The sequence below is a fragment of the Pituophis catenifer genome, unplaced genomic scaffold (assembly GCF_029215685.1).
Source record: "Pituophis catenifer annectens isolate HBS135680 unplaced genomic scaffold, rPitCat1.0.hap2 SCAF_2, whole genome shotgun sequence".
NCBI lineage: Eukaryota > Metazoa > Chordata > Lepidosauria > Squamata > Colubridae > Pituophis > Pituophis catenifer.
Window position 1 is genome coordinate 202,770,301 of NW_027256882.1, and position 23,839 is coordinate 202,794,139.

Consider the following 23,839-nt stretch of genomic DNA (forward strand, 5'->3'; position numbering starts at 1 on the left):
GGGCCAGTTTGGGGCCACCAGGAGTAGATTGGCCCTCTCTGCCAGCAATTTTCGAACCAGGCGTGGGATCAACGGGATTGGCGGGAACACGTAAAGGAGGCCCGCTGGCCACCTGCAGTGTAGAGCGTCGTGGTCCTCTGCTTGTGGCGTCGGGTAGCGTGACACGAACCGGGGGAGCTGGGCGTTGGTTGGAGAGGCAAACAGGTCCAACACTGGCATCCCGAACCTGGCGGTGAGCTTGCTGAAGAGGCGGGGGTGGAGTTGCCATTCCGCCTGATCTATCGTTGTTCGACTGAGCCAATCTGCTCTTACATTGGCCGACCCTGAAATGTGGTCTGCCTTGATCGAAAGCAGGTGTTTCTCCGCCCACTCGAATAGGGCCTCTGATTCCAGCATCAGGGAGCGGGATTTCGTGCCTCCCTCTCTGTTCACGTGCGCCTTGGCCGAGATGTTGTCCGTCAGGACCAGCACGTGCCGGCCTTGCACCGTGGCCTGGAAGTGGCGCAATGCTAATCTGATCGCCCGGAGTTCGAGCAGGTTGATGCTGTTGTGCTGCTCGGCCCTGGACCACTGGCCCTGTGCCACCCCGTTGTGCAGGTGTGCTCCCCACCCTCACAGGCTTGCATCCGTGGTGAGGATCAGTCTGTCTGGGTCTAGGAACTCTGTCCCCTTGGAGAGTGCTCTGGAGGTCCACCATTTGAGGGAGCGTCTGACCTTGGGGGTGAGGGTGACCTTGCGCTTCGAGTTTGCCCTCCCCGAGCGTTGAAAGGGGAGCAGGAACCACTGGAGGGCCCTCGAGTGTTTGCGTGCCCACGGAACGATGCCGAAACAGGAGACCATCTTCCCCAGCAGGCATGACAGTTGTAAGAGGGAGACCCTCCTCCCTGTCCGGATTCGGAGGGCCAGTTGTTGGAGATTCTGGACCCTGTCCGGCGACAGGAAGACCTGGCCTCTGGTGGCATCTATCACTGCTCCTAGGTGCAGGATTCGAGTGGATGGGTAAAGTTGGCTTTTCTCGAGGTTAATTGTGAATCCGTGGGTTTGGAACGTCTCTAGAACTAGGTGTCGGTCCCTGACTGCCTGGTTGTGAGTTGACGAGAGTATCAGAATGTCGTCTAAGTAGCAGAGGACCCGGACCGGGATGGCCCGGAGCTTGGCTGCCACCACCGCCACCAGTTTGGTGAAGGTGCGGGGTGCCGACGACAGTCCGAAGGGCATAGCCCGATACTGGAAGTGCTGCCCGCCGTACTCGAACCTCAGGAACTGTCTGTGGTCGGGGTGAATGGGAACGTGAAGGTAGGCCTCCCGAAGATCGACTGACTGGAGGAGGTCCCCCCGTCTCACCCCCGTTAGGATTGACTGCAGTGAGTGCATTTTGAACCTGTGGTATCGCACAGACAGATTCAGTCTTTTTAGGTTCAAGATGGCTCTCCATCCCCCCGAGTTCTTGGGGACGAGGAATAGGCTGGAATAGAACCCGGAGCCCCGGTGGGCTGGTGGTACTGTCTCTATAGCTCTGACCTCCTGAAGGTGGGTCAGTTCTTGTACCATCAGGGCCCGCAGCTCGGGGGACTGTGGGACAGGGCACCGCACGAAACGCTGTGGCGGCGTACCTGCAAATTCTATTGATAGTCCAAATGAGGTGGTGCGCCTTACCCACGAGTCCGATGTCGACCGGGCCCATTGCTGGTGGAAGAGGAGCAGTCTTCCCCCTATGGGCCCCTCAGTCCTGGAGTCACTTGCCTCTTCTGGTGGATTTGAAGCCTGCCCCCCGGAAGGGTCTTCTGGGTTGTTGATTCCTGCCCCGGTCTCGGAAGTGTTGTCTGTCTTGTGATCTGTCGCCTCCCATGTAATTGGAGCGTTGTGAGAAGGACCCCCTGGGCCCTGCGCCGGGGCGAAAGGGCTGTTGGACTGGATAAGGTGAGTATCTCCGCTCGTGGCAGCGGTAGGACGATGGCAATATCTTTCTCTTGTCCTTATCCTCAATTAGGACAGGATCCAGAGCTGCTCCAAATAGGTTAGGAGCCTTGTAGGGAGCTGCGGCCAGCTTCCATTTGGCTTTGAGGTCCGCCTTCCATGGGCGGAGCCAGAACAGCCTCCTAGCCGTAACGGTGGAGGCTAGAGCCCTCAAAGCGAACTTTGCCGAGTTCAGGGAGGCATCTGATGCGTACTCGGTGGCTGCTATAATCTTATTGATGTCTTGGTGCAGCCTGGTGTCGTCTGAAGGGAGTCTCTCTTACATCTGGCGTAGCCAGATGAGGGCTGCTCTATTGAAGAAGGACGTGGCTGTGGATGTTCTGATCGCCCAGGCCACTGCCTGATGTGCTTTACGGAAGGCCCACTCCGTCCTCTTCTCCTCCGCCTTGAGCCCATCCAGTGCCTCTGAGGAAACTAGTGATGGGGATGAGAGTGCTGCAACCAGTTGGTCCACCGTCGGGAGGAGTAGCAGGTCCTCTAGTTCAGGAGCCGAGCAGTAAAGTTTCTTGTCTAGGCTACTCGGTGTAGTTTGAGAAGCTGGTTGCCCCCAGGCGTTTTGTATTACGTCAGTAAATAGTTGAGGACAGGGGATGTATTCCTTCTCCTGTTTAGACGACTTGAAGAGGGCATCGTGTGGTCCCGCTGTAGAGGACGGGGTTGGTTCTACGTCCCCCAGTACACCCAGGTTAGTTGTGAGTCTCGCCTTGTGGAGGAGTGACCTAAATAGTGACGGTCGAAAGAGCCCAGAAAATACTGGTGTGTCTGGGTTCAGTCCTTCGTCTTCTGAGAACTCGACGTCCTCAGGGGCCTCATCTGCTTGGTCTGACTCCTCAGAGGAAGACTCCGGTGCTGCGGGGGCGCGGGTCTTGTTCTGGACCTGTTGGTGTGGTCCCTGGACCTGTGCTGGTTGCGGGGGAGGTACCGCCTGCTGCCAACTGGCAGCTAGGAAGGATGACAATGCCGTGGAGAACATGGCTTGGAAATCCAACTGCGTGCCCCTTGCGCTCCTGTGCCCGGGCCTGGGCCCCGGGACGGCCCTGCCGGGGAGAAAGGTGCTGGCCCGCTTTGTGCAGGGGTGGGGGTTCCATCCTGTTGGGTCCCTCTCTCCATTATGGTCGGAGTCACCGGGGACTGGGCCAACTCCGTCCAGGTGACCGGTGCTGGGTCTGCCTCTCTGGGTGTGGGAGCCGCCGTGCTCTCTGGGCCTGGCCCCTTGTTGGGTGACAATTCCAATGCTCTCTGAGCTTTAGCACACTGCCGCTCTAGCGCCAGATGGCGTCTTTGGGCGTCCTTATCTTGGAAAGTCAGTCCCTTTCCAGATTTGGAACTGCGGTCGGTACCTTCAGACCGCTTCCGGGCACTCTTCTTGGAAGACTTAGCCCCCTTGCGAGGCGGGCTTAACTGCAGTTCTGGATCCGAGGAGAAGGGGGAGTCAGACATGGCCATTTGTTGGAAGCAAGGCCACCCCTCTCTGTTTGTGCCCGCAATCTCCACGCCAGGTGATGGTACTGGTGAGGCTCACCCGCTCTGCCCTTAGATGGGGAGGTGGCAGCTGAAAGCCCGAAGGTCTCACCAGCTAACCCCTTTTTATTTTATTTTTATTTATTTATTTATTTATTTTGTAGGTACCCGCCCTAGAGGGAGGGTGTAGAAGAGCCTCTAGGGGTCGGTGGGGGCCTCTGCACCCAAAATGGCGGCCCGCGTGGAATCCAAGATGGCGGGCGCCACGTGGTGCTGGCTTGGGTGCCCTCCGCCGGCTACGGTCTTATGCTGGAGGCCCGAGGGTCCAGCCAGCTGCCGTGCCTGTTTGCGCTGGGATCACCTTCCTGTAGCGCGGCGGCGGCTGGCAGGGCTAGCCGGGCGGACCGCGGCTGCACGCTGCCCCGTTCGGCTCGAGCGGCGTGAATCCGAGCCGCTCTTCCTTCTTTATGCCCCGCGCAGCTGCTGCTTGCTTCTGGTGAGGCTGGGGCTTGAAGCAAGTTTAAATTTGGCGCCATGTGCAAACGAGCGGCGTGGGCGGCTTGGCTTTCCGATCCGGCGCCCAGCTGATTAGCGCTGCAGCGAGCGGCGCTCCAGCGAAGACAATGTACAAGGGACCAACCAAAAATTCTACTTTAAAATAAAATGAAAACCCCGAAGGAAAGGATACTCAAAAATAAAATAAAATCCTAAACGCCCCTGAGGAAGGGTGAAAGAAAACTCAAAGAAAAAACCACAAGAATAAGGGGAGACCAATACCTTAAGGCAGGAGCTCCCGGAGAACACTTCAGCGTTGCCAAACAACTGAGCGAAGACTGGGGATCATGGGACTGGGGGTGTGGCTAGACAGGGGGAAAAGGGGAAGTCCCTGGGGAAGGTCTTTTTGTCTTAAAGGAACACTCAGTTGTTTGCCAAAGGCTGAAGCATTAACTCCCATCCATGGATAGTGGGAGCAGCGCACAGGAAAAAAGGCTTCAAATAAAAATACCCAAACATTTAGGTCCTATTTTTTTTAATAAAACAATCTTAAAAGTAAGAGATAAACCCCATTTGAAGCTCAACAACCTCCTATGCTTTTATGGATGCATTTACATATTTATCTTGGCAATAGTACAGATATGGATTGCAACTCCTTCTTCTGTTGTTGTTTTAATCTCCCATCTTAGACTGTAACCCTGAGAGGATTTGGCAGTTTCTCATCCAGCTACTAATGATGGCCAACCCTGCTTAACTTTGTTTGGATCAGTTAAGATTTCTAACTACTGCCAAATTTTGTAGGACAACCTTAAGTATAATAATTTAACTCTTCAACTGCCTCACTAAAAGCAGTGGAGTTGCATGAGGTTTTTCAAAAATGTTAACTACATGCTTAATTTAGGATTTTAATGTAAGGATTTCATGTTGAAGTAGACATTACCATGATGAGTTATAGATTACAGCACTTTTATTATCATTGCTCAGATCTTTCTAACTTGCAAATGTTGTACCGTATATCCCTGTAAATATAGGATGATTGAGAATGTAGGATATAAGGCTAGAGGTCTCAAACCACACTGCGTCTATTTACAACTTAGCCTCAGATACTACTTGAGGTAGTGCCTTAATAGCTTCTATCTTCCAGCTGGTGCCTTATCTCTTAATCCACTATATGAGAGATAGTGGCCCTGAAATCTATGCTGCCTTTCTTGTGATTAAAAGGGCAACATGAAAATAAGTTTAATATAGTAAAGCAACATCTAACTATATAGCATAGAAACATGATCTTAATATAAAATTAGAACATAGAATCATAGGCTGGGAGGAATCTTGGAGGTCTTCTAATCCAACTCCTTGCTCAAGGCAGGGATCTTATACGTCCCATCCCCATCAAATTGTTATCTAGTCTGTTTTTGAAAAACTTCAGTGTTGGCGCTCCCACAACTCTGAGAGGCAAACTATTCCATTGATTAACTATTCTCATTGTCAGAAATGAGCAAGCTTTCACCCATTACTTCTTGTCTTGCTCTGTTTTGGAAAATAAGTCAATCCTCTCTTCTCTGTGACAGTCCCTCAAATACTGGAAGACAGTTATCATGTCCTCCCTAATCATTTTCTTCAATAGGCTAGACATACCCAGCTGCCTCAACTGTTCATACATATCCAGCTCTTCCTCCCCTCCTTGGGAAATAATATCAGAGATAAACCAAATTTTATTAAAAAATAAAACTAAGCACTCCTTTTTAACTTTAATATTAAACATTAAAAAGTAGCCATTCATTGTTGGAGAAATAAATTATAGGTCTGTAAGTAACACAAATGAAAATAAAACTAAAAAAAAATCTAAGCTTCTGGGCAAAACATATAAAGATAATAGTCAGCTACAAAACCCCAAAGTTCTTCTTGTACGTATCTAGAACATCATTCATAGGAGACATAAAATTCAATCCTTCCCTCATTTTTTTGGGAAGGGGGACAGGTACCTTTGAGTCAGTTTTTGACTTCTGGCAACTGTCTGGATTAGTTATTACAATATTCTTAGCAAGATTTTTTGGAAAGGGTTTGCCATTGCCTGCTCCTAGGATAGTGACAGGGCCCATGTTACTCAGGTGGTGTCATAGCTAAGCATAGAATTCACAGTCTCCCAGTTTCTAGACTGGTGCTTTAATCACTACACCAGACTGACTCTTAAAGTTTCCTCTTGTACAGAGATTTAAAGAAATTATACAAGAAAACAGACACGAACCCCACCATCGATTCCAGACTGAAACTTCCTTCTATAGAAAATGAAGATTCTAAAACTGATGTTTCTCCAGCTTTGAAAGTGATTTCACTTCAAAGTGAAATCAGGCCAGGCCATGGGAAACCCATTTCTTTGCAGCATAGTTTGGAATCTTCAGTCTTTATTTTTAAAGGAATCAAACACTCACAAAGAAACCTATAGCTGGCATTTCCATTATGTAATAGCTATTACAGATAGTCTTCAACTTACAACTACAACTGGGACCAGAATTTCCATTGCTAAGCAAGGCAGGTTTTTTTTGCCATGTTTGTTAAGCGAATGACTTCAGTTGTTAAGTGAATCAGGCAGTTTAGTGAACCTGGCTTTTCCCATTGACTTTGCTTGTTAAAACCCGGCTGAGAAGACTGCAAATGGCGACCATATGACCCTGTTGTAAATACATGCCAGTTGCCAAGTTGTCAAATTCTTAAACCTCAGATGACCATTACTGAGTTGTGGAACAACAGGTTTCCTGTAAACTCTTGTAGTGAGCTCTCCAAGGTACTGATAAGGAGTTGTCTTGCCAATGCCCAGACCCAGAGAGAAAAAAATTCTCTTGCCCACTATAATTAACCAATATCTAGAGACGTTCATAGGGATTCTCAAACAATAAAGAATGGGGGAAGTGAGCTATATGAATAGGATTCTGAATGGACAAAAATATTTACTTTAATGCTGTGGAGAGTTCAAAATTACCAAGGAAAAATAATGCTAAAGTAAGAAAATATTATGGAAGTCATGCCAATTTTAGAAAACAATAAAAAAACTCTTACATGTACTCTTATATGAATCACATGAGAACTCAAGTTTTAGAAAATATTTTAATATTATCAGTAAATACCTACTAATATTGTGAAGCCACTGGTCATACAAAGTGAATTGGCAACTATCTTATAAGTATCCACAGCAAATGCATGAAGTTGTGGGTTTCTTATTCACAGTTATAATATATGTTTTATATTTGATGCATGAGTTTTAGATTTCAGCCTGAAAGTCACCAAATTAATTTCCATGCAGTGAATAAAAACATGATTCCTATGGATAGTCTTACAGAAATCCCAGGTTTCGTTTTCAAACAGAAATCATGCATGAGGAGGAGATTAAACTTCACATCAAATCAATATAAATTTCTATCCATTCCTTAAAATTGTATTAGATACACCTTTCTCTAATGTATAATTAGCCCAATGGTAAACTAAGCTGCTCTCCTTAACTTATGAGGACAAGACAAATGTAAATGACTTTGTAACAAATATAAGCTGCCTGAATTGGGCCAGTTACTAAACCTCAGCTTATTTTACTGATACAAAATAATGATGAAGTTTAGGTAATGAAAATATGCAATAAATTGTGTAATATGAAAGCACTGAAATAATAGTAGCATAGTGCATTCTTAAGTATTACACCAACATACTAATACTGCTTGTATCTATTAGCAAGCATAGATGCAAGCAACATACCATATATCCCTAAATATCACTGCCAGGGCTGGCTTTGTGCTCCATCTGATTTTATTAGCATGTTATTTTTATATATTTTAAAAATAAGACCAAGAATTTGCCATGGTATACAGTGTAATGGAAGGTAGTGAGGTGGTGGATTCCTAGGAGGAGGGGTGAATTTAAGCAGACAGAAGCAACTCAGATCAGATAGTATGTGTGAGAGAAAGGGGGTGAAGACAACACCTCCCTATTAGTTCACAGAGTATGTTACAAATGTAGATAGTAGAGTCTTTAGTCTGGCAAGATTTTGTCTATAGGCATGAAACAATAAAGAGCTCAGCTTGGAAGAATTTCCATGTGTCATTCTTGGTTTTGGGTATGACACAAAGTGATCGGATTTAGCATTTACCTATATTTCACAAAATGTCTTTAGGCTTCATATAAATATGATGAGCATACCTCAGTAATAAAACCATTGGTTATCTACAATGGGTTACTCTTGTTGAAGGTGTGACCTCTTCCCTCTTGGTAATCTTAGGTAGCATCTTGGTGCATTAGAACAGTGGTCCCCAACCTTTTTATCGCCGCGGACCAATCAGCCTTTGATAATTTTACCGTGGCCCGCTGAGCGCGCACAGGGGTGGGGGCTTTGGGCCACACGTGCGTACCTGCGCGGGGCTCTCTTCCCTGGAGCCTTTGCGCACGGCCCAGGAGCTTTTGCGCACGGCCCAGGAGCTTTTGCGCACGGCCCAGGAGCCTTTGCGTTGCAGCGTTCATGTCCCCTGGCCGCTGCGCGGCCCGGTGCCAGGTACTCCACGGCCCGGCACCGGTCCGCGGACCGGGGGTTGGGGACCACTGCATTAGAAAATATGCATTAATTCTGTCTAATGCATATTTTGTGGAAGGCCATGATTAGCACAAAAACATGTTGTGAATATGGAAGATCCTTAACAGTGGCATGCATTTTATGTATGATAGGCTTTTAGTATTATGTATATATCCACCAGCACAAAAAGTTTGCCTGACACTGAACTTATGTGTACTATGGTAGTGAGCAAAGCTTTCAGTTTCGCATAGCAACTATGGAAGCTGGATTGTAAATAAAAACAAGACCAGGTTATGAGGGAGAAATGAAGGGATGAAGTCAAGTGGGGTTGAATAGTTACGCCAACTACAGATTGCCACCAATCCCCACAACATTACTGATAATTGCTTTAAAAACTGCCTTTTTATTTTATAAAAATAATCTTTACTCAATTCAGTATGAATTAAACTAAAACATAACACGTTATGCTTAATTTAAACCATATGTAAATATACAAAACCTTTACATTCAGGTGGTTCTCAAAGTGTATCAATTTCAAGTTATAAAGATAGGGATGGAATTTCAATGTGTTCATTATAAAAAAGTTTATTTTTTCCTGCTAGATCTAATAGTTTCTATTTCACTCCTTTTAAGATTGTAATTAAGGTGAGGTCTAAATATTAGTATAACTGTGATATGATTGATACGTTTCTGCTGTATAAAAATCTTATATGAATTCCTGTATTGTTGATAATATATTTTTAAATAAAGTCTTTACTGAAGAATATCCTATGAAGCATAGCATATTTTGCATTTTTACATATATGATAATGTTTGTAGAATAATTAGCCTATTACTTCATGCCTCCTCCCTTAAAAATAGCTGTACTGATCTAACAGGAGCTCTCAGTTCTGGCAGGGAATAACTTAATATAGCCATTACATGAATCTTGCAAATCAAAAATTGTGTTAAAGTATCACAAAGCATCCAAATAGAAAGCAAGAGATTTAGTCTTTCACTTGCAAACTTGTAAATATATCACACTGGAGCTGTACACATGAGGTGATCAGGTTTGGCAAAGAGAACTTTGGGCTTTTAAGATATTTTTAAAACTATTTCTTTTGTAACCAATTTGTATTTTGGAATTCTTTAACTGTTTTTGTCAGGCCTACATAACGGTATGATCCAAACTCAAAGCTATTTCTGGCTAAAGTGGGTTAGGCTAAAGCACAAATAAATTCTGTCATCCAGACATTCTCTCAGTAACCAGAATTTGTGTGCTGACCACAAACAGTTCATCTAGAAATTTTTTCAAGAAATGGCAGCACAGCCAAGAAAGGGATGGGAAAGGTCAAGGGAAAGAAGGAGCAATGCTCCATTCAAAGCAGGAAAACATGTAGGCAAAATCAAGTATAAATTAGGATGTTCTGAGGTAATTTCTGTTTTCCAATACACAATCTAAGCAGAAGCTCTAGGGGTAGAAATCATAATCCTTCCTTGTGTCATAAAGAGGTAATCCTCTACGTATAACAGTTTATTTAGTGACCTTCCAAAGTTACAACGGCACTGAAAAAAGTGATTTAAGATTGTTTTTCAACTTACAACTGTTGCAGCATTCCCATGGTGATGTGATCAAAATTCTAATGGCAACTGGTTCATATTTATGACGGTTGCAGTGTCCTGAGGTCATGTGATCATCTTTTGTGAACTTCTGACAAGCAAAATCAATGGGGAAGCCAGATTCACTTAACCGGGTTATTGACTTAACAGCTGCAGGGATTCACTTAACAAATGTGGCAAGAAAGGTTGTAAAATGAGGCAAAACTCACTTAACAACTGTCTCATTTAGCAACATAAAATTTGGGTTCAATTGTGGTTGTAAATCAATGACTATCTGTACATCTTCAGCTGGTATGAAATCTAATCTCAAACTATGACCACGATACTGATACGCTATGCTTTTAAAACTAAATAGAAATCCATATATAACACGTCTACTAATTTTACAAAGTTCATTTAGTGTCTGTAGCTATGAGAATAAGCAAAATTTTATCCAAGATAAGGTATTCTATCCAAGATAAGATCGGTTTGCCCGAAAAAATTCATAGCTTGTCTCTTGAATTCTCAGAGTCCATCTCAAATTTTCTACAAACTTTCTAGCTCAACTTCACATCCATGTTAGCTGTTACTGAAAAGTAACATCAAGTCTAGGAATTTTCATAAATGATCTGTCCCCGTACCCACACACACACAAACACAGCCAGCCAAGGGTTAAGGAAACACTTTGGAACGCACCCAGGTCTTATCTCCCACTTGGCAGCAATAGACACACCGTCTGCCAAATGCCTTTATTTTCACAAACAGAAAGATAAGGTACTTAGCGTACAAAAAGTCCAAGCAGAAATAATATTTCTCTCCGCAGTTCCGAACGAAGCTTTAGTGACTATCCAAGGTTTACTTTTGTTCATCACAAGGATCACTGACCACTACCCTCTATTATATAGTCTCTGGGGTGTGGTCCAGTGACTCAGTTCTAATCCCTAGCACGCCTCCTAAACTGCTGCAAACGTTTATCACGCCTTCGGAGGCGTGCGTCCAGGAATGATGTTTCTTCGTCACTCTGATCCGAGCCAGCTGTCTCCCTACTGATCTCCTCTCCCTCGGCCGGCACCTGAGACAATGCCAGAGGGGAGGGGCCTGGAGAGGGAGGCCTGGCTGACTCCTCTTCCTCATGCTCGGAGCTTTCTTCCTCCGATGGGACAGGCTCAGAGGGCGGGGCCACAACAATAAATGCATATTCAATAAATCCGCCCAAATAGATTCATTTGTTAAATCATGCCTCACAATATACCAGGGACCATATTATATACAAAATATATAATATTGCACTCAAACCTGGGTCCAAGGCAACCTGGATCCATCTGTGAAACTGTTATTTTCCTGCAATACTTCAGCCTCTTTGAGCTTTGCATGAAATGAAGGTGGAAAAAACCCTTTTCTGCCAGTTGCACGGCCTTAACAACTCTACTGCTTCAATCAATCATGTTCAGTTTAAACCCAGCCGACTTCCTAAGTCATCCTTCACTATATTTAATACAGTGACAGATGATGGCAATTTAGTATTCTAGTATTTAATATAAGACACACAGAGAGAAAAAGGACTTCGGTTTAACAAAGAAATTAAGTGTTTTTATTGATTTTGGCTGCTGTTTGGGATTGAAAATTGCAGCCATGACAATAAGCATAATAAGCTTTCCAGACACTCGTTTGAAATGAACTAATAAAAGCTTCATCTTCGTTTAATGAATATATGATAAAATCAGCAGCATGAAGGATACTTGTGTCTTGATATTTGATTCAATTGTGCTCACTCAGAGGAAATGGACCAAAACACATCAAAATGTTCATGTTACATTTTTTAATTCATGCCAAGATTTTAGCTTCATAACTGTTCTTTGAGGCAGATTAAACTAAGAAATAGGGAGTTTAAATGTATCCAAAACCAATCAAGGTATTATATTGATTGCACAAATGTTAACAATTAAAAAACAATCTAGTCAGATCAATGAAAAATTACCATATTTTTCAGAGTATAAGAGGCACCTTTAGGTGCGTTTTATACACCGAATGTAGCCCCGCCACCCACTGGCCCCCACCCTTTGACCTGTGCCTCGCAGCAGTTACCTCCTTGCAAGCAAACAGCAAGAAAAAACAGCTCCTTTCAGCTTCAGCACAGCCTAATTAGCACAAGTTGATTAGATCGGCCCCCTGATCTAAGCTGATTTGCTCTCACTATTTTGAGCAGGGCTCTGCTGCTTGCTGCAAAGAGGTAATTTGCTGGAGCAGATTTTTTTTCCTGGTGCTAATCAAGCTATGCTGAAAACGAAACTGAAAGTAAAGCAGGCTATTTTCTCTTATGTCGCAAAATTAGGCAAAGTCAGAGGGAGATTTTTTTCTTCTTCTTTTTCCTCACCCAAAAAGGTAGGTGTAAACAATGGGAAATTTAGGGCAAAAGAGGAGAGTTCAAGATTTTAAAACAGAAGAAAAAAAGGAGAAAGAAAAAGGCAAAAATAAAAATGGGAAGGGAGAAAAAGAAAAAAAAATGAAAGAGAAAGATGTTATACATATTTAGAATTGAAATATGAATAGTAATAAGAAATAAATGGGAAATCATGATTGTAAAAATGAAATGAATAATAATTGGAATATTTGTCTTTGTATTTTTGAAATCTAGACAATGATAAGTTTTTATTTTTTTATTTTTTTTAGAAATATGAATAAGTATAAACTGTAACAATTGAAATACCTTTAATGGTATATGGTGGTGAAAGTAAAAAGGATTAAGTTGTAGCTTGGATAACAGCTAGAACATTTTTAAATTTAATTAGGGAAATTTAACGATTGAAATATTTTAAATTATATATTGTGATGAAAGTAGAAATGATTAAGTTGTGATTTGCAGGATTATATGGGCAAAACAATTTGGGTTATTGGGAGAGTTTAAGATGTGAAAATGAGTAACATAAGGGGAAAGCTCTATTTAACTAGGGAATTGTAATAATTGAGATACTATTAATTGCATATTGTGATGAAAGCAGAAATGGTTAAGTGGTGGTTTGGAGGAATATATGGGGAAAATTATTTGGTTTTTTATTATTATTGGTAAATATAATTAATCGATTTGTAAGAAATTGGATTGCATGGAAATAATTGGAATATTCATGTTCATATTGATTAATATACAAAAAAGATAGTTATATAACTAATTGATTTATATTAAAATGTTGAATTTGTATTAAACAACTGTAATATTACATAATTAACCAATGTGAGGATGGATATAAAAATAGATGACAATGGGAAGGGGTATAATATAGAATAGAAGGGAAAAATTGAATTTGATTAAGATTAGAGATGAGGATGAAGGGTAATATTGGTTTAAAAAAATAGATGAGGAATAAATATGGCAAAAAGGAAATATAGAAATTGTAAATTTAATTGAAATGACTCAACACTGTTTAAATTTGTGAACCGGCCAAATACTCTGTTCAAAGAAAATACATTGAATGTTTGTATGTGTGTTGGTCTAAAAAATAAAAAAAACTTTTTATAAAAAACAAAAAAGGTAGGTGCGTCTTATAGTCCGGTGCGTCTTATACTCCGAAAAATATGGTATATTCACTTGATATTCACATTCTAACCAGATCATTAAAAATATATTGATTCTAATTGTCATGCAACAGGTCCATGAGTTTTGTAAGCAAGAATGAGAGGAAACTGTAGCTATTTTTTTCCCCTGAAACATAACAATACCTAGCTAGTAAATTAAGGATTTGTTTTTTGTCTCTCACAATGATTATTAGACTGTGAATGTGTCTAGCACAGTGGGTGCAAAACCATTTAGTAAATTAATACCTTCAAGCACAGTTTGGCTTATTGCCATATCATTCCTTTACATTTGTTGTAAAGAAAATTCTGCCCTATAGAACTAGCTTAATAATGACAAAGAATTTCTATTTAACTTTTTATGAAGTAAGATATAACAGCAGCAGAAGCATAAAATCACTAAGTTAAAATAAAATAATAATCTATTTCCATTAATTATCTCTTTCCAAAGAGAATAACACATTTTGGGCATCTGAGATGATTAATACAGTTGATATCTGTGACACGAGAAACAATTCTCAACTTTTTAGATACAATGCTATATACTTACTTTTGTTTTTTTGGGCTCTTAATCTTGACATTTTCGGGTCTGTTTCTTTTTGTTAGTTCTTTTCCATTCTTTAACCATTTGAATTTGAGAGAGACGTGCTCAGAACTGGCTTCACATCTGAGAACTAGTGTCTGACCGACAGCAGATTCTTGACTTGTCATCTCCTTCAATTTAGGAGGCACAGCTAAAGAAAAAAAAAGAAATGCATAAGTGACCACGTTGTCTATGAAATTGAAAACAAAACTGACAATTGAGCAACTTGGAGCATCTTGAGATTATGCATTCTTTACATGAAAGTTGCCAGGTTCATGAAAAAAAAAATCATGAAATGAAGGGAAACAAATGGAGGATACTTAATGATAACAACCAAAGCTGCTTTGAATCACTAAGTTTGTTATATAACCTGTGTATTCTGTGTATTGAATAATGTTATGTTTGGATGAACTGACAATATGATGAGGAAATGCTAGTCTCTCCTATTCCATCATTTGTAGTTTGCAAAAGCTCAGAAATTGTCACTCTGGGATCTTCTTGTTCCTGGATCTCAAGGCTGGAAGTGGAATTCGAGTAGATTTCCACTTATTCTACAATAGATTATAGTATAATCACTAGAAGGAAGCTCTGTAGACCAGAGAAATCTATTTTACCTGCAAAGCATTCCTTTCCCCACCCAGGAAAAACTTATTTTAGAATATTTATTAACCTATAAAACATGTGCAATTTAGTAAATGTTCTTGCATTCAGATAAATCATTCATGCAACTTTTTTTAGATTTAAATAAAGTACATAATCCTAAGAACTTGATTCAACAGAGGAATCCCTTCCACTGTTGATGCCTGCTATACAAATGGCACCATTGGATAGAAACCACTCAATTTACATCTTGCATTTCTTTTCTAATGGAAATTCAGGCAACATGTTTAGCAGTTCCAGAGGTCTGCTACACAGAAAAAAAAAATCACACCAGTGTTAGAAAAATTGTTGCTTCATGATCCTTCAGATCATGCTCTAATATAGAGCCAAGCTGTGTCAGTACAATAAAATTTGTTCTTCAAAAAGAGTCTATGTCAGTAAATAGGCCTGTTTTATTTACACTGTTTTCCAGTTCTGAAACTTACAGGAATATCTTTCAAGATCTAGTTTCTCCTTTCAAAGTGGGAACACTTTATACATTACATTTTGTAATAAAATAAACACAGGCTTTGATTACAGATGTTTCCATGACATAAAAAAACCAAGCTGGAATACCAGCCCAATTACCTCTCTCCCCCTGACTGAATTGCATAACTTGTTTATGACTTATTGTGCAGGGTGAATGCAGTGCATTGGCAGATTTCAATGAAAAGCAGGAAGTATGTTTACGGTTTTACTTCATTTTCCTTTTAGGAAAGTCTTGAATGGAAATCTCCAAACCTCTCTACTTGCCAAAGAGGGAAATCCATATATAAAATAGACACATCAGATGCCAAATTATGTGAAGGGGTGTAGTGTGTGCAATTGAATAGCGTATTCCTTAGGATACAGTAGTGTCAAACTTGGGGTGTCACATCATCACGTGACGTATCGCGATTGTTTCCCCCTTTGCTAAACCAGGGGTGGGCGTGGCCAGCATGTGACACATCCAGCCCATGGGCCAAGTAGGCCATGTCTGCTGGGTAATACAAAGCATACACAACATTTTCCTCCATTTGGAAAGGGGTGGGGGGGAGGGGAGGAAAGGCCTTTTTTGATTCTAAATTTCAATTCTAATGTTTTCAGCTGCATGTTTAACAGTTCAACCATTTAAATATATTCCAATAAATGTAATGTTGACTCTATTAAGATTCAAGAGAATTCAAACCTAGGTTGTTTGATATTTTGGCTGTTAAGCATCAATTAACATCTTATGGCAGTTGATTTTTTTCTTAAAGATCAAGGTAATTAGTCAGTATGATGAGGAAATCATAGGAAAGCTTCTTCCCCAGATATTAGAAAAATGCAGCTGTTATAGTTTTTGATGTAAAGTCAATTTTATTATCATGCACTATATATTTATCAGTAAGAATAATATTTATCTTGTCTGCAGTCAAAATAAAAATAAAAATAAAGTTCTGTTACTTTCACAGGTGATGGGCAAAAGTCATGCCTGAATTAATATGAAGAAACGGCAAAAGAAAAAAAAATGAAGAAACAGCAAGAGAAAAAAAAAATCCTTTTAAAGATCATCAAGGTGATATACCCTAAACAGATTGAATTATATATTGTTAGTTCTTTTGTGTGAGATTTCATTGAATTACTACAAAATTGGAAGATAGGAAAACAGAAAGAAATCCAAGTTGAGAGATTTTACTTCCTTAATGTGATACTTAGTGGTCTTTTTAAAATGTGATTACTTTTAAAAAAAAAAACATGGTTAACTATGGAAAAATTAAGAACATGGATTCTGTAGAAATCAACCTATAGATTCTGCAAACCATTGCAGTGGTTTTTGCTTTATCAGTATCATTAACTGACCTTGTAGTAATTAGCATACTGTCAGCAGATTGGCTGCTTTTCAAAAAAAAAAAAAAGCCCATTTCTTGTTAAAAGGAAAGGCATGGAATAAATCATATTAAAAAGTACAAAGGCAGCTTGTCTGAATGATGGAGGCCAAATATAGTACTACAAAAACAAAGTTAATTTTGGAATAAATCCCACTGAATCCAGGAAAAAAAACCCCAAAGGGTAAAGATATAAATGACTAAGTTGCACAAAATTTATCATGAATGTTTATTATTATTACCTCACATAGCACATAAACATCTTGTGAAGGACACGATTGCAGCACAACCTATTTGAATGTCAACCCAAAATAATAGCTGTTTTATTGAATTTACTGCCAAGTAAGTTTGTATTGAGCCTTAATATTTTTCAGTAAAATACTGAATTACGTTTTAGCCTTTTTCAATATAGACAATCTATTTCCATAAGAAGCCTTTTTTTCTCTTCCCTTCTTATGCCAAAGAGAGCCAAGATGGGGTAATGTTTATATTTCGTTCTAACACCTTCTTGCTTTCTCAAATCAAAATCTTAATGCTGCCTTTAGGCCAGAAAATGCTACAATAGAAATACAAATAGCTATACTTATAAAACTAAAAAAATAGACATAAAGTACAATAAAATTATATAAAATGAAGTAATATGGTAATACAGGTAACAGTGGCAATCACCAAAATTCTGATTATTCTTCAGCAGGACAGATAATGATAAAAAACAAACAAACCAGGCAACCTGGAAAGAGCACAGAGTCTTGGTAGCATACAAGAAGGGGGAGATAAGCATTGTGTTCTCTGCTAGGATAATAATTCTTCCTTTCTCAGGCATAAGTCAAGTTTAGCTAACTGCCTCAGCTACATACCTTTCCTAAATCATCTCTTTTGTTCTATACCAATGCTACATGGCATCAGTAGAGCACATACATATCTCTCTACATAGTTCATAAATGCTTATATTTTCCCATAAAACAGATAGTCCCTAACTTATATTGCATTTTAATATTTCTGTTTTCTCTGCATATCTCAAATAGAATTAATCAATATTATAAGATTCGTTCCAACAAAATTGTCTAAAATCGTATACAGACTTTATAAAGAGGTTTATTTGTAGCCTGAACATTTGACCCATCTGTTAACTATTTACTATTGTTTGCTAAATATTGTAGACTGAATAATTCACAGTACTAATATCATCTTTATGTCAGTGGTTCAGACTTACTGGAAAGTATTAATACATTTGCATTTGGCACGGAAGTTTTACCTCCAACATTTTGGAACAATTGGAACCACAGCTCATGCACTGCTATATAATATTATCAATTTTATGATATATAGCGATAGTGATTATATAGTGATAATTTGAAGTAAAATTCCTGGTAGATCAGGTAGTTAATATTATTAAATTCTTCTTGTGGATTCTAATAATCATTTCAAAATTGCCAAATTCTTTTATAGAGCCTTTGAACTAGGAAACAAATGATGAAACCTAAACATTTTTGAAATTAAACAATTTGTCCATGGAAGCTTTTGATTATACTAAGATTGCATAATGGCCTCAGTTTGTTAGTTACGTACTACAAATTGAAGTGGCTGGATAATGTGCTTTTGGGCGACCATTGGATTGTAAACTATCTGTTTGTCTATTTCTACTTATCTACCTAAAAACATATAGTACATTGTAAATCCTAGTTTCTATTTAGGTAGTAAGTTTGCAAAATACTGAAAAAAACGTGCATCAAATGCATAGTTTACAAGAATGTACTTTACACAACTGACAAAACAGTAACATAGAATGTTAATTTATTTTCATAAGGATTTTACACTCATGCATATCATCAAGTAAATCTGTTATCTTTACTCTTATTCTACATGCGTTTCTTAATATGATATTTCCTGTTATCATCAGCTCTCCACAAATTAATATGAGGATGTTCAAATGTCCTTTCTTACATGTTGCATGCTTTCCCTTTTGTGAAATTTCCCTATTGCTTAAGAAGGTAATTTGACTGAAGTTGTTTTAAATTATTATTATTTTTCATCAGATACTAAAAACAATATTCACAGAGAAAAGGAGACCTTACATCTAGCTAATGTCCCAAACTTGAATTTAGAAGACATGCTTCCAGTATTAGCAGAAGTATATTTAAAAGATGGAGCAGAGTTGCAATTTATGCTAAGTTTAATGGACAAGGGCAAATAATTCAATAGATTATAGATTATGTAAAATATTCATGTATATATTTGGGGAATCAATAATTGGAAGTAATTGATTTGATAATGGAAGTGGCAAATTGTTATTATAGATTTCCTGTGTTGTTTCTCCTTCAGTTATTTACAGAACTCATCAAGTGTACAATTGCCTTGTTTTTTAAAACAAACAACCACCACCATAATGTGATTTGATTTTGGCTTAATGTTATATGAATCCTCTTCCAGTAGACATTAACTCCAGGATTGGGACCAAAGACAGGTTTTAAGGGCTTTGGGAATGCCAGAAAAGAAGGTGCTGTTTGTATCGCTGGGGGTGGGGGTGGGGATGAAGTTTCAGAGGCCAGAGTCTGCAACAGAGAAAGCATGCTTCCTTCGACCCACAAGTTGACAATGTTTAATAGAAAGGGCTTGGAGAATATCCATTCTGCCCACGTATAATGGGTAGGCCAAAACAATGGATGTAACCCAGTCCCACAGGTTATCTGGTCCTATGCCACTAAGAACCTAAATGTAACAATTAGCACCTTGAATTGTACCTGGAAGTCAATGCTCATCTCATTTAGCACACATCAGAGATCGTCCATCCGTCCATCCGTCCATCCGTCTATCTATCTATCTATCTATCTATCTATCTATCTATCACATTTATATAATTGCTCATCTCATAAGAAACTCTGGATAGTGCATAACCATCAATTTAGTAGTCGAGAACACTAAAAAGTCATAATAGATAGCCCATTGAGTTCTATCCACATATGAAGTATAAAAGTTATCATCACTTCTCAGAATTAGGCACACTAGTCAAAAGTCCTTGAATTTATCATGTACCTTAAGTAATCAAAGACTGTTGATTGTCAGACTTTCATGTGCAAATTAATAATATGAATATTTGTTGTTGCTGTTAGTCGCGAAGTCGTGTCCAACCATCAACAACGTTCCTCCAGGCCTTCCTGTCCTCTACCATCCCCCGGAGTTCATTTAAGCTCACACCGACTGCTTTTTGAGACTCCCTCCAGCCATTTCATTCTCTGTCATCCCCTTCTTCTTTAGCCCTCAATCATTCCCAGCATTAGGCTCTTCTCCAGTGAGTCCTTCCTTCTCATTAGGTGGCCAAAGTATTTGAATGAATGAATATACCAAGGCATAATTCATTGGTTGAAAAAGTCTAAAGTTAATGTTTAATGTTGAAAAAACTTTAGAGTAGAATTGTCAAAATATGAGGTTCCTGATCAATTTATATTAGTATTAAGCATAACATCTCCAAATTCTGAGAACTGTTTACTATCGGAGATCCATTTAACAGAAGATACGAGCTGCTATAAACTAGAGCCCTATGATTCAAAGCAATTGTAACGTTTATCTGTTATATTTTTTCAACCATTAGTTACAAATTTGCAATGATGAGTGACAGAATTAGGGTTTTACTGTGAAAGCGATAAGAGTAGGAAATGAAGTAAAGTTATATCCATGAAAAACTACATATATTCTTCACTTAGTGACAAAAAAATGCCCATTGGGTATATTGAATTCATATAACGACTTCGATATTTGCTTAAACAATTGTAGTATTAACAACCATTGCCAAACAGGTTGCAAAATTGGACATACACATGGTGACTCACTTAACAATCATGGGTTAATTCCAGACTCAGTTATGATAATTAAGTCCAAAACTACCTATAATTTTATTTCTTTGCCAGAATTTTTACATGGTTGGTGCAAAGACTGTAAGGAAAATGCTTCTTTCCCATTTCTTGGTTCTGAAGAAAATCAAGGAACGATGTAAGCCCCCTTCATTCAATGTCATCATAAATTTGAACAGTTGCTGAATGAGTAGTCATAAACTGAGGACTACCTGAATACAGAATTCAAACAAAACAGATAAAATCAAAGTAATATATGTAATTTATATAAAATTCCAACCTGCTTCCAGAATGGCAACAGAGTGAGGGAGAATCTGATTTCATGAAAAGTGCTATTTCATAATGTGGAGGACCATCTCAGAAAAGGACTCCTCCTGTCCTCAGTCCACCTAATATCTATTAATGAGGATTATTAATAGCTTCTGCGCATGCTCCAAGATGGCGGCGACCAAATAAGCTCCGTTTCTGAGATGGGAGAGTTGCCGGTTGTCGGGGTCTTCAGGAGCCCTCTTGTCCATCTTCGGCTCCAGTCCCAGTGAGGGGAGCGTCCACCCTGCCTGTTGAGGGCTTTTTCGCCCTCCGGAGCATCAGGGCAGGGCTGGACGGCTCCGCGGGAGATGGGGCGATGGGCCTGGCTGCAACGGCTGTTTCCGGTGTCGGGGGAAATGGAGTCCAAGGCATCCGGCGGCGGGCGGCGTTTATTCGGCGGCGGCTTGAGGTGGCCCCCCCCGCTCCCTATGGCCCTCTAGATCCCTGGGGCTCTCTTTTCCGGCGTTTTCGGGGCTCCGGTATGCCTTGGAAGCTTGGGGTGCCTGATTACGGGCTGACGACGGCGGCAGCGGCGGCGGTGGCAATGGCTGACATGGACCGGCCGGCCAGAGGAACAACCAGACAGCAGGTTGATGGGGGAGAAGCTGACAGCCTCACCCCTAGAATTACCATCTGGCTCACAGTTGATTTTTTTTTACTGTGATGGAGTGTTTTAGAACAAAGCTGTGTCTGGGGGTTATGGAGATTGGGGCTGGAGAGGCAGGAAGCTGACCATGGTTTGGTTGGTTGGTCGCCTCGGGTGGCCTCTCCTCCCCCCCCTTTTCCCCCAGGTATGGGTGGATGTTGGCCTCTATGGCCAACCACCCCTGGATTGGACTTCCCTGTCTTGCTACTCCTACTCTCACCTCAAAGAAGATCTTATGCCCATGGGTCTATTATCATCTTTATTAACATCTTTATTATTACCATCGTTATTAACATCTACACTTTGGACACTCTGGACCCCTTATTATGCTCCACTCACGCCCTCACTGCTAGGAGAGACTGTGCACCATTTGAGAGAGCTGAGGGATTTTCCACATCCCAACGAAGAGGATAGAACTTTGCTCCCATTAACTTTCTAACGGGACCGGCCATCGTGAGAGGATGGTTGGCCATTAGCCTCTGTTGGAGAAAAAGAACTTTGGACCTTCTCCCTGTCGTGAGAGGACAGTGGAGTCCAGCCCTATAAATGGATATTTTATGACCTTTATGCTCAGTTATCCCTTGGACTATGACAGATTCCTGGACTGGCTTTTCTTTTCCCATCTTTGGTTCGGTTGATGCTCCAAAAAACCGACCTTCTTGCGCTGCGAGACTCCCCCCTCTCGCAGGCCTGGCCCTCCACGTTATCGAGGGCCTATCTTGATGACGGGCTTTGGGACCCCGAGAGATGGCATGCAGCAAAGAGGGGGCTGAGGGGTTTTTTAGCTAAATTTTTAAGGAAAATTTTAAGGGGACCCGGGAGGACGGGTGGGGGTTGTAAAAAAAGTGGACCTGGGGGGGTCCAGATAGCATCTGCACGGGATGATGGGTTAATTAGCTGCAGCAGAGGGGTCGCGAAAGGAAATTTAACCGGGGGGCAGGGGGACGATAGAAAGGGCTGTGTAATTGAAATCATGAGTGGGAGGGGCAGGTATGACGAGCGCAGGGGGTCATATCAAGTGTCGGGGGTGCGCACACGCTGTCTCCGAGCGATTGCGCACTCCGGCCCCCAATGCGTGACTCGTGTCCTGGGTTGTATAGAGCCTCATACCCAGGGTCTGCGGCTGATGTTATGTAATGCCAGGTCAGTGGTTAATAAGGCCTCCCTCATCTGTGATCTTATTTCGGAGGGGGGTGCTGACCTGGCAGGTATTACGGAGACCTGGTTGGGCCAAGAAGGGGGGGTCCCCCTCGTAGAGATGTGCCCGCCAGGTTTCCGTGCATTTCATCAGCCAAGGGCCCAGGGGAGGGGTGGGGGAGTGGCGGTGATCATTAGGGAGAGTCTTTATCCGAGGGAGACCACTGTTCCTCAGATAGCCGGATGTGAGTCCCTTTGTGTGAAGTGGGGCCGTGGGGTGCAGATGGGTCTGCTGACTACGTACCTGGCTCCCTGCCACGTGGCAGCGACCCTGCCCGAGCTACTCGACGTCATTGCCGGGGTGGCGGTCGATACCCCCAGACTTATTGTCATGGGGGATTTCAACCTCCCATCCACAGGTGGGGCGTCAGAGGTGGCTCGGGAGTTCATGGCTTCCATGACGGCCTTGGACCTGACCCAGTTAGTTCAAGGCCCCACTCACATAGGGGGACACACTCTGGACCTGATTTTTATCTCTGGTCAGTGGTTGAATGATCTTGGTAGAGGGGACCTAGACATCAAACCCTTGTCATGGACAGATCATTCGCTCCTTCACTTAGACTTTCCTACCGCTTTCCCCCGCCGCAGGGAGACGGAACCAACCAGATGGTTCCGTCCCAGGCGCCTGATGGATCCCGAAAGGTTCCTGACGGAGCTTGGGCCGTTTCCTGAGACTCTAACACACGACTCGACTGAAGAACTGGTGGCCGCCTGGGAAAGGGCGGCCGCTGGAGCTTTGGACCGCGTCGTGCCTTTGCGGCCTCTGACCCGATGCCGATCTCAATTAGCTCCTTGGTTCTCTGAGGAGCTGAGAGAGATGAAGCGTCGGAAAAGACGCCTAGAGAGCATTTGGAGGACTAGTCAATCCGATTCTGACCGGACACAGGTGAGGTCTTATATCAAGACCTACCTAGTGGCGATAAAAGCGGCAAAATCTAACCATTTTTCCGCTCTTATTGCATCTGCAGAGAACCGCCCAGCTGCCCTGTTTAGGGTGACCCACTCCCTTCTTCGGGGGGGAGTACGGGAAGATCCCTTGCAGGGTCGTGCTGAGGATTTTGTGCAATTCCTGCATGATAAAGTCGCTCGGATTCGGGATGGCTTGAACTCCGATTGGATGAGTCCACGGGAGGAGACCGGGGC

General features: G+C 41.7%; 1 protein-coding gene across 2 annotated transcripts in view; it reads right to left on the reverse strand.

Moving 5' to 3' along the window:
* Positions 1–23,839, reverse strand: part of NRG1 (neuregulin 1) — a 647,655-nt gene that overhangs the window by 113,335 nt on the left and 510,481 nt on the right. For both annotated transcript variants that reach the window (XM_070935470.1, XM_070935472.1), the window contains exon 2: positions 14,178–14,361. In XM_070935470.1, the coding sequence (XP_070791571.1) occupies positions 14,178–14,361 (184 nt within the window). The remainder of the gene's footprint in view (positions 1–14,177; positions 14,362–23,839) is intronic.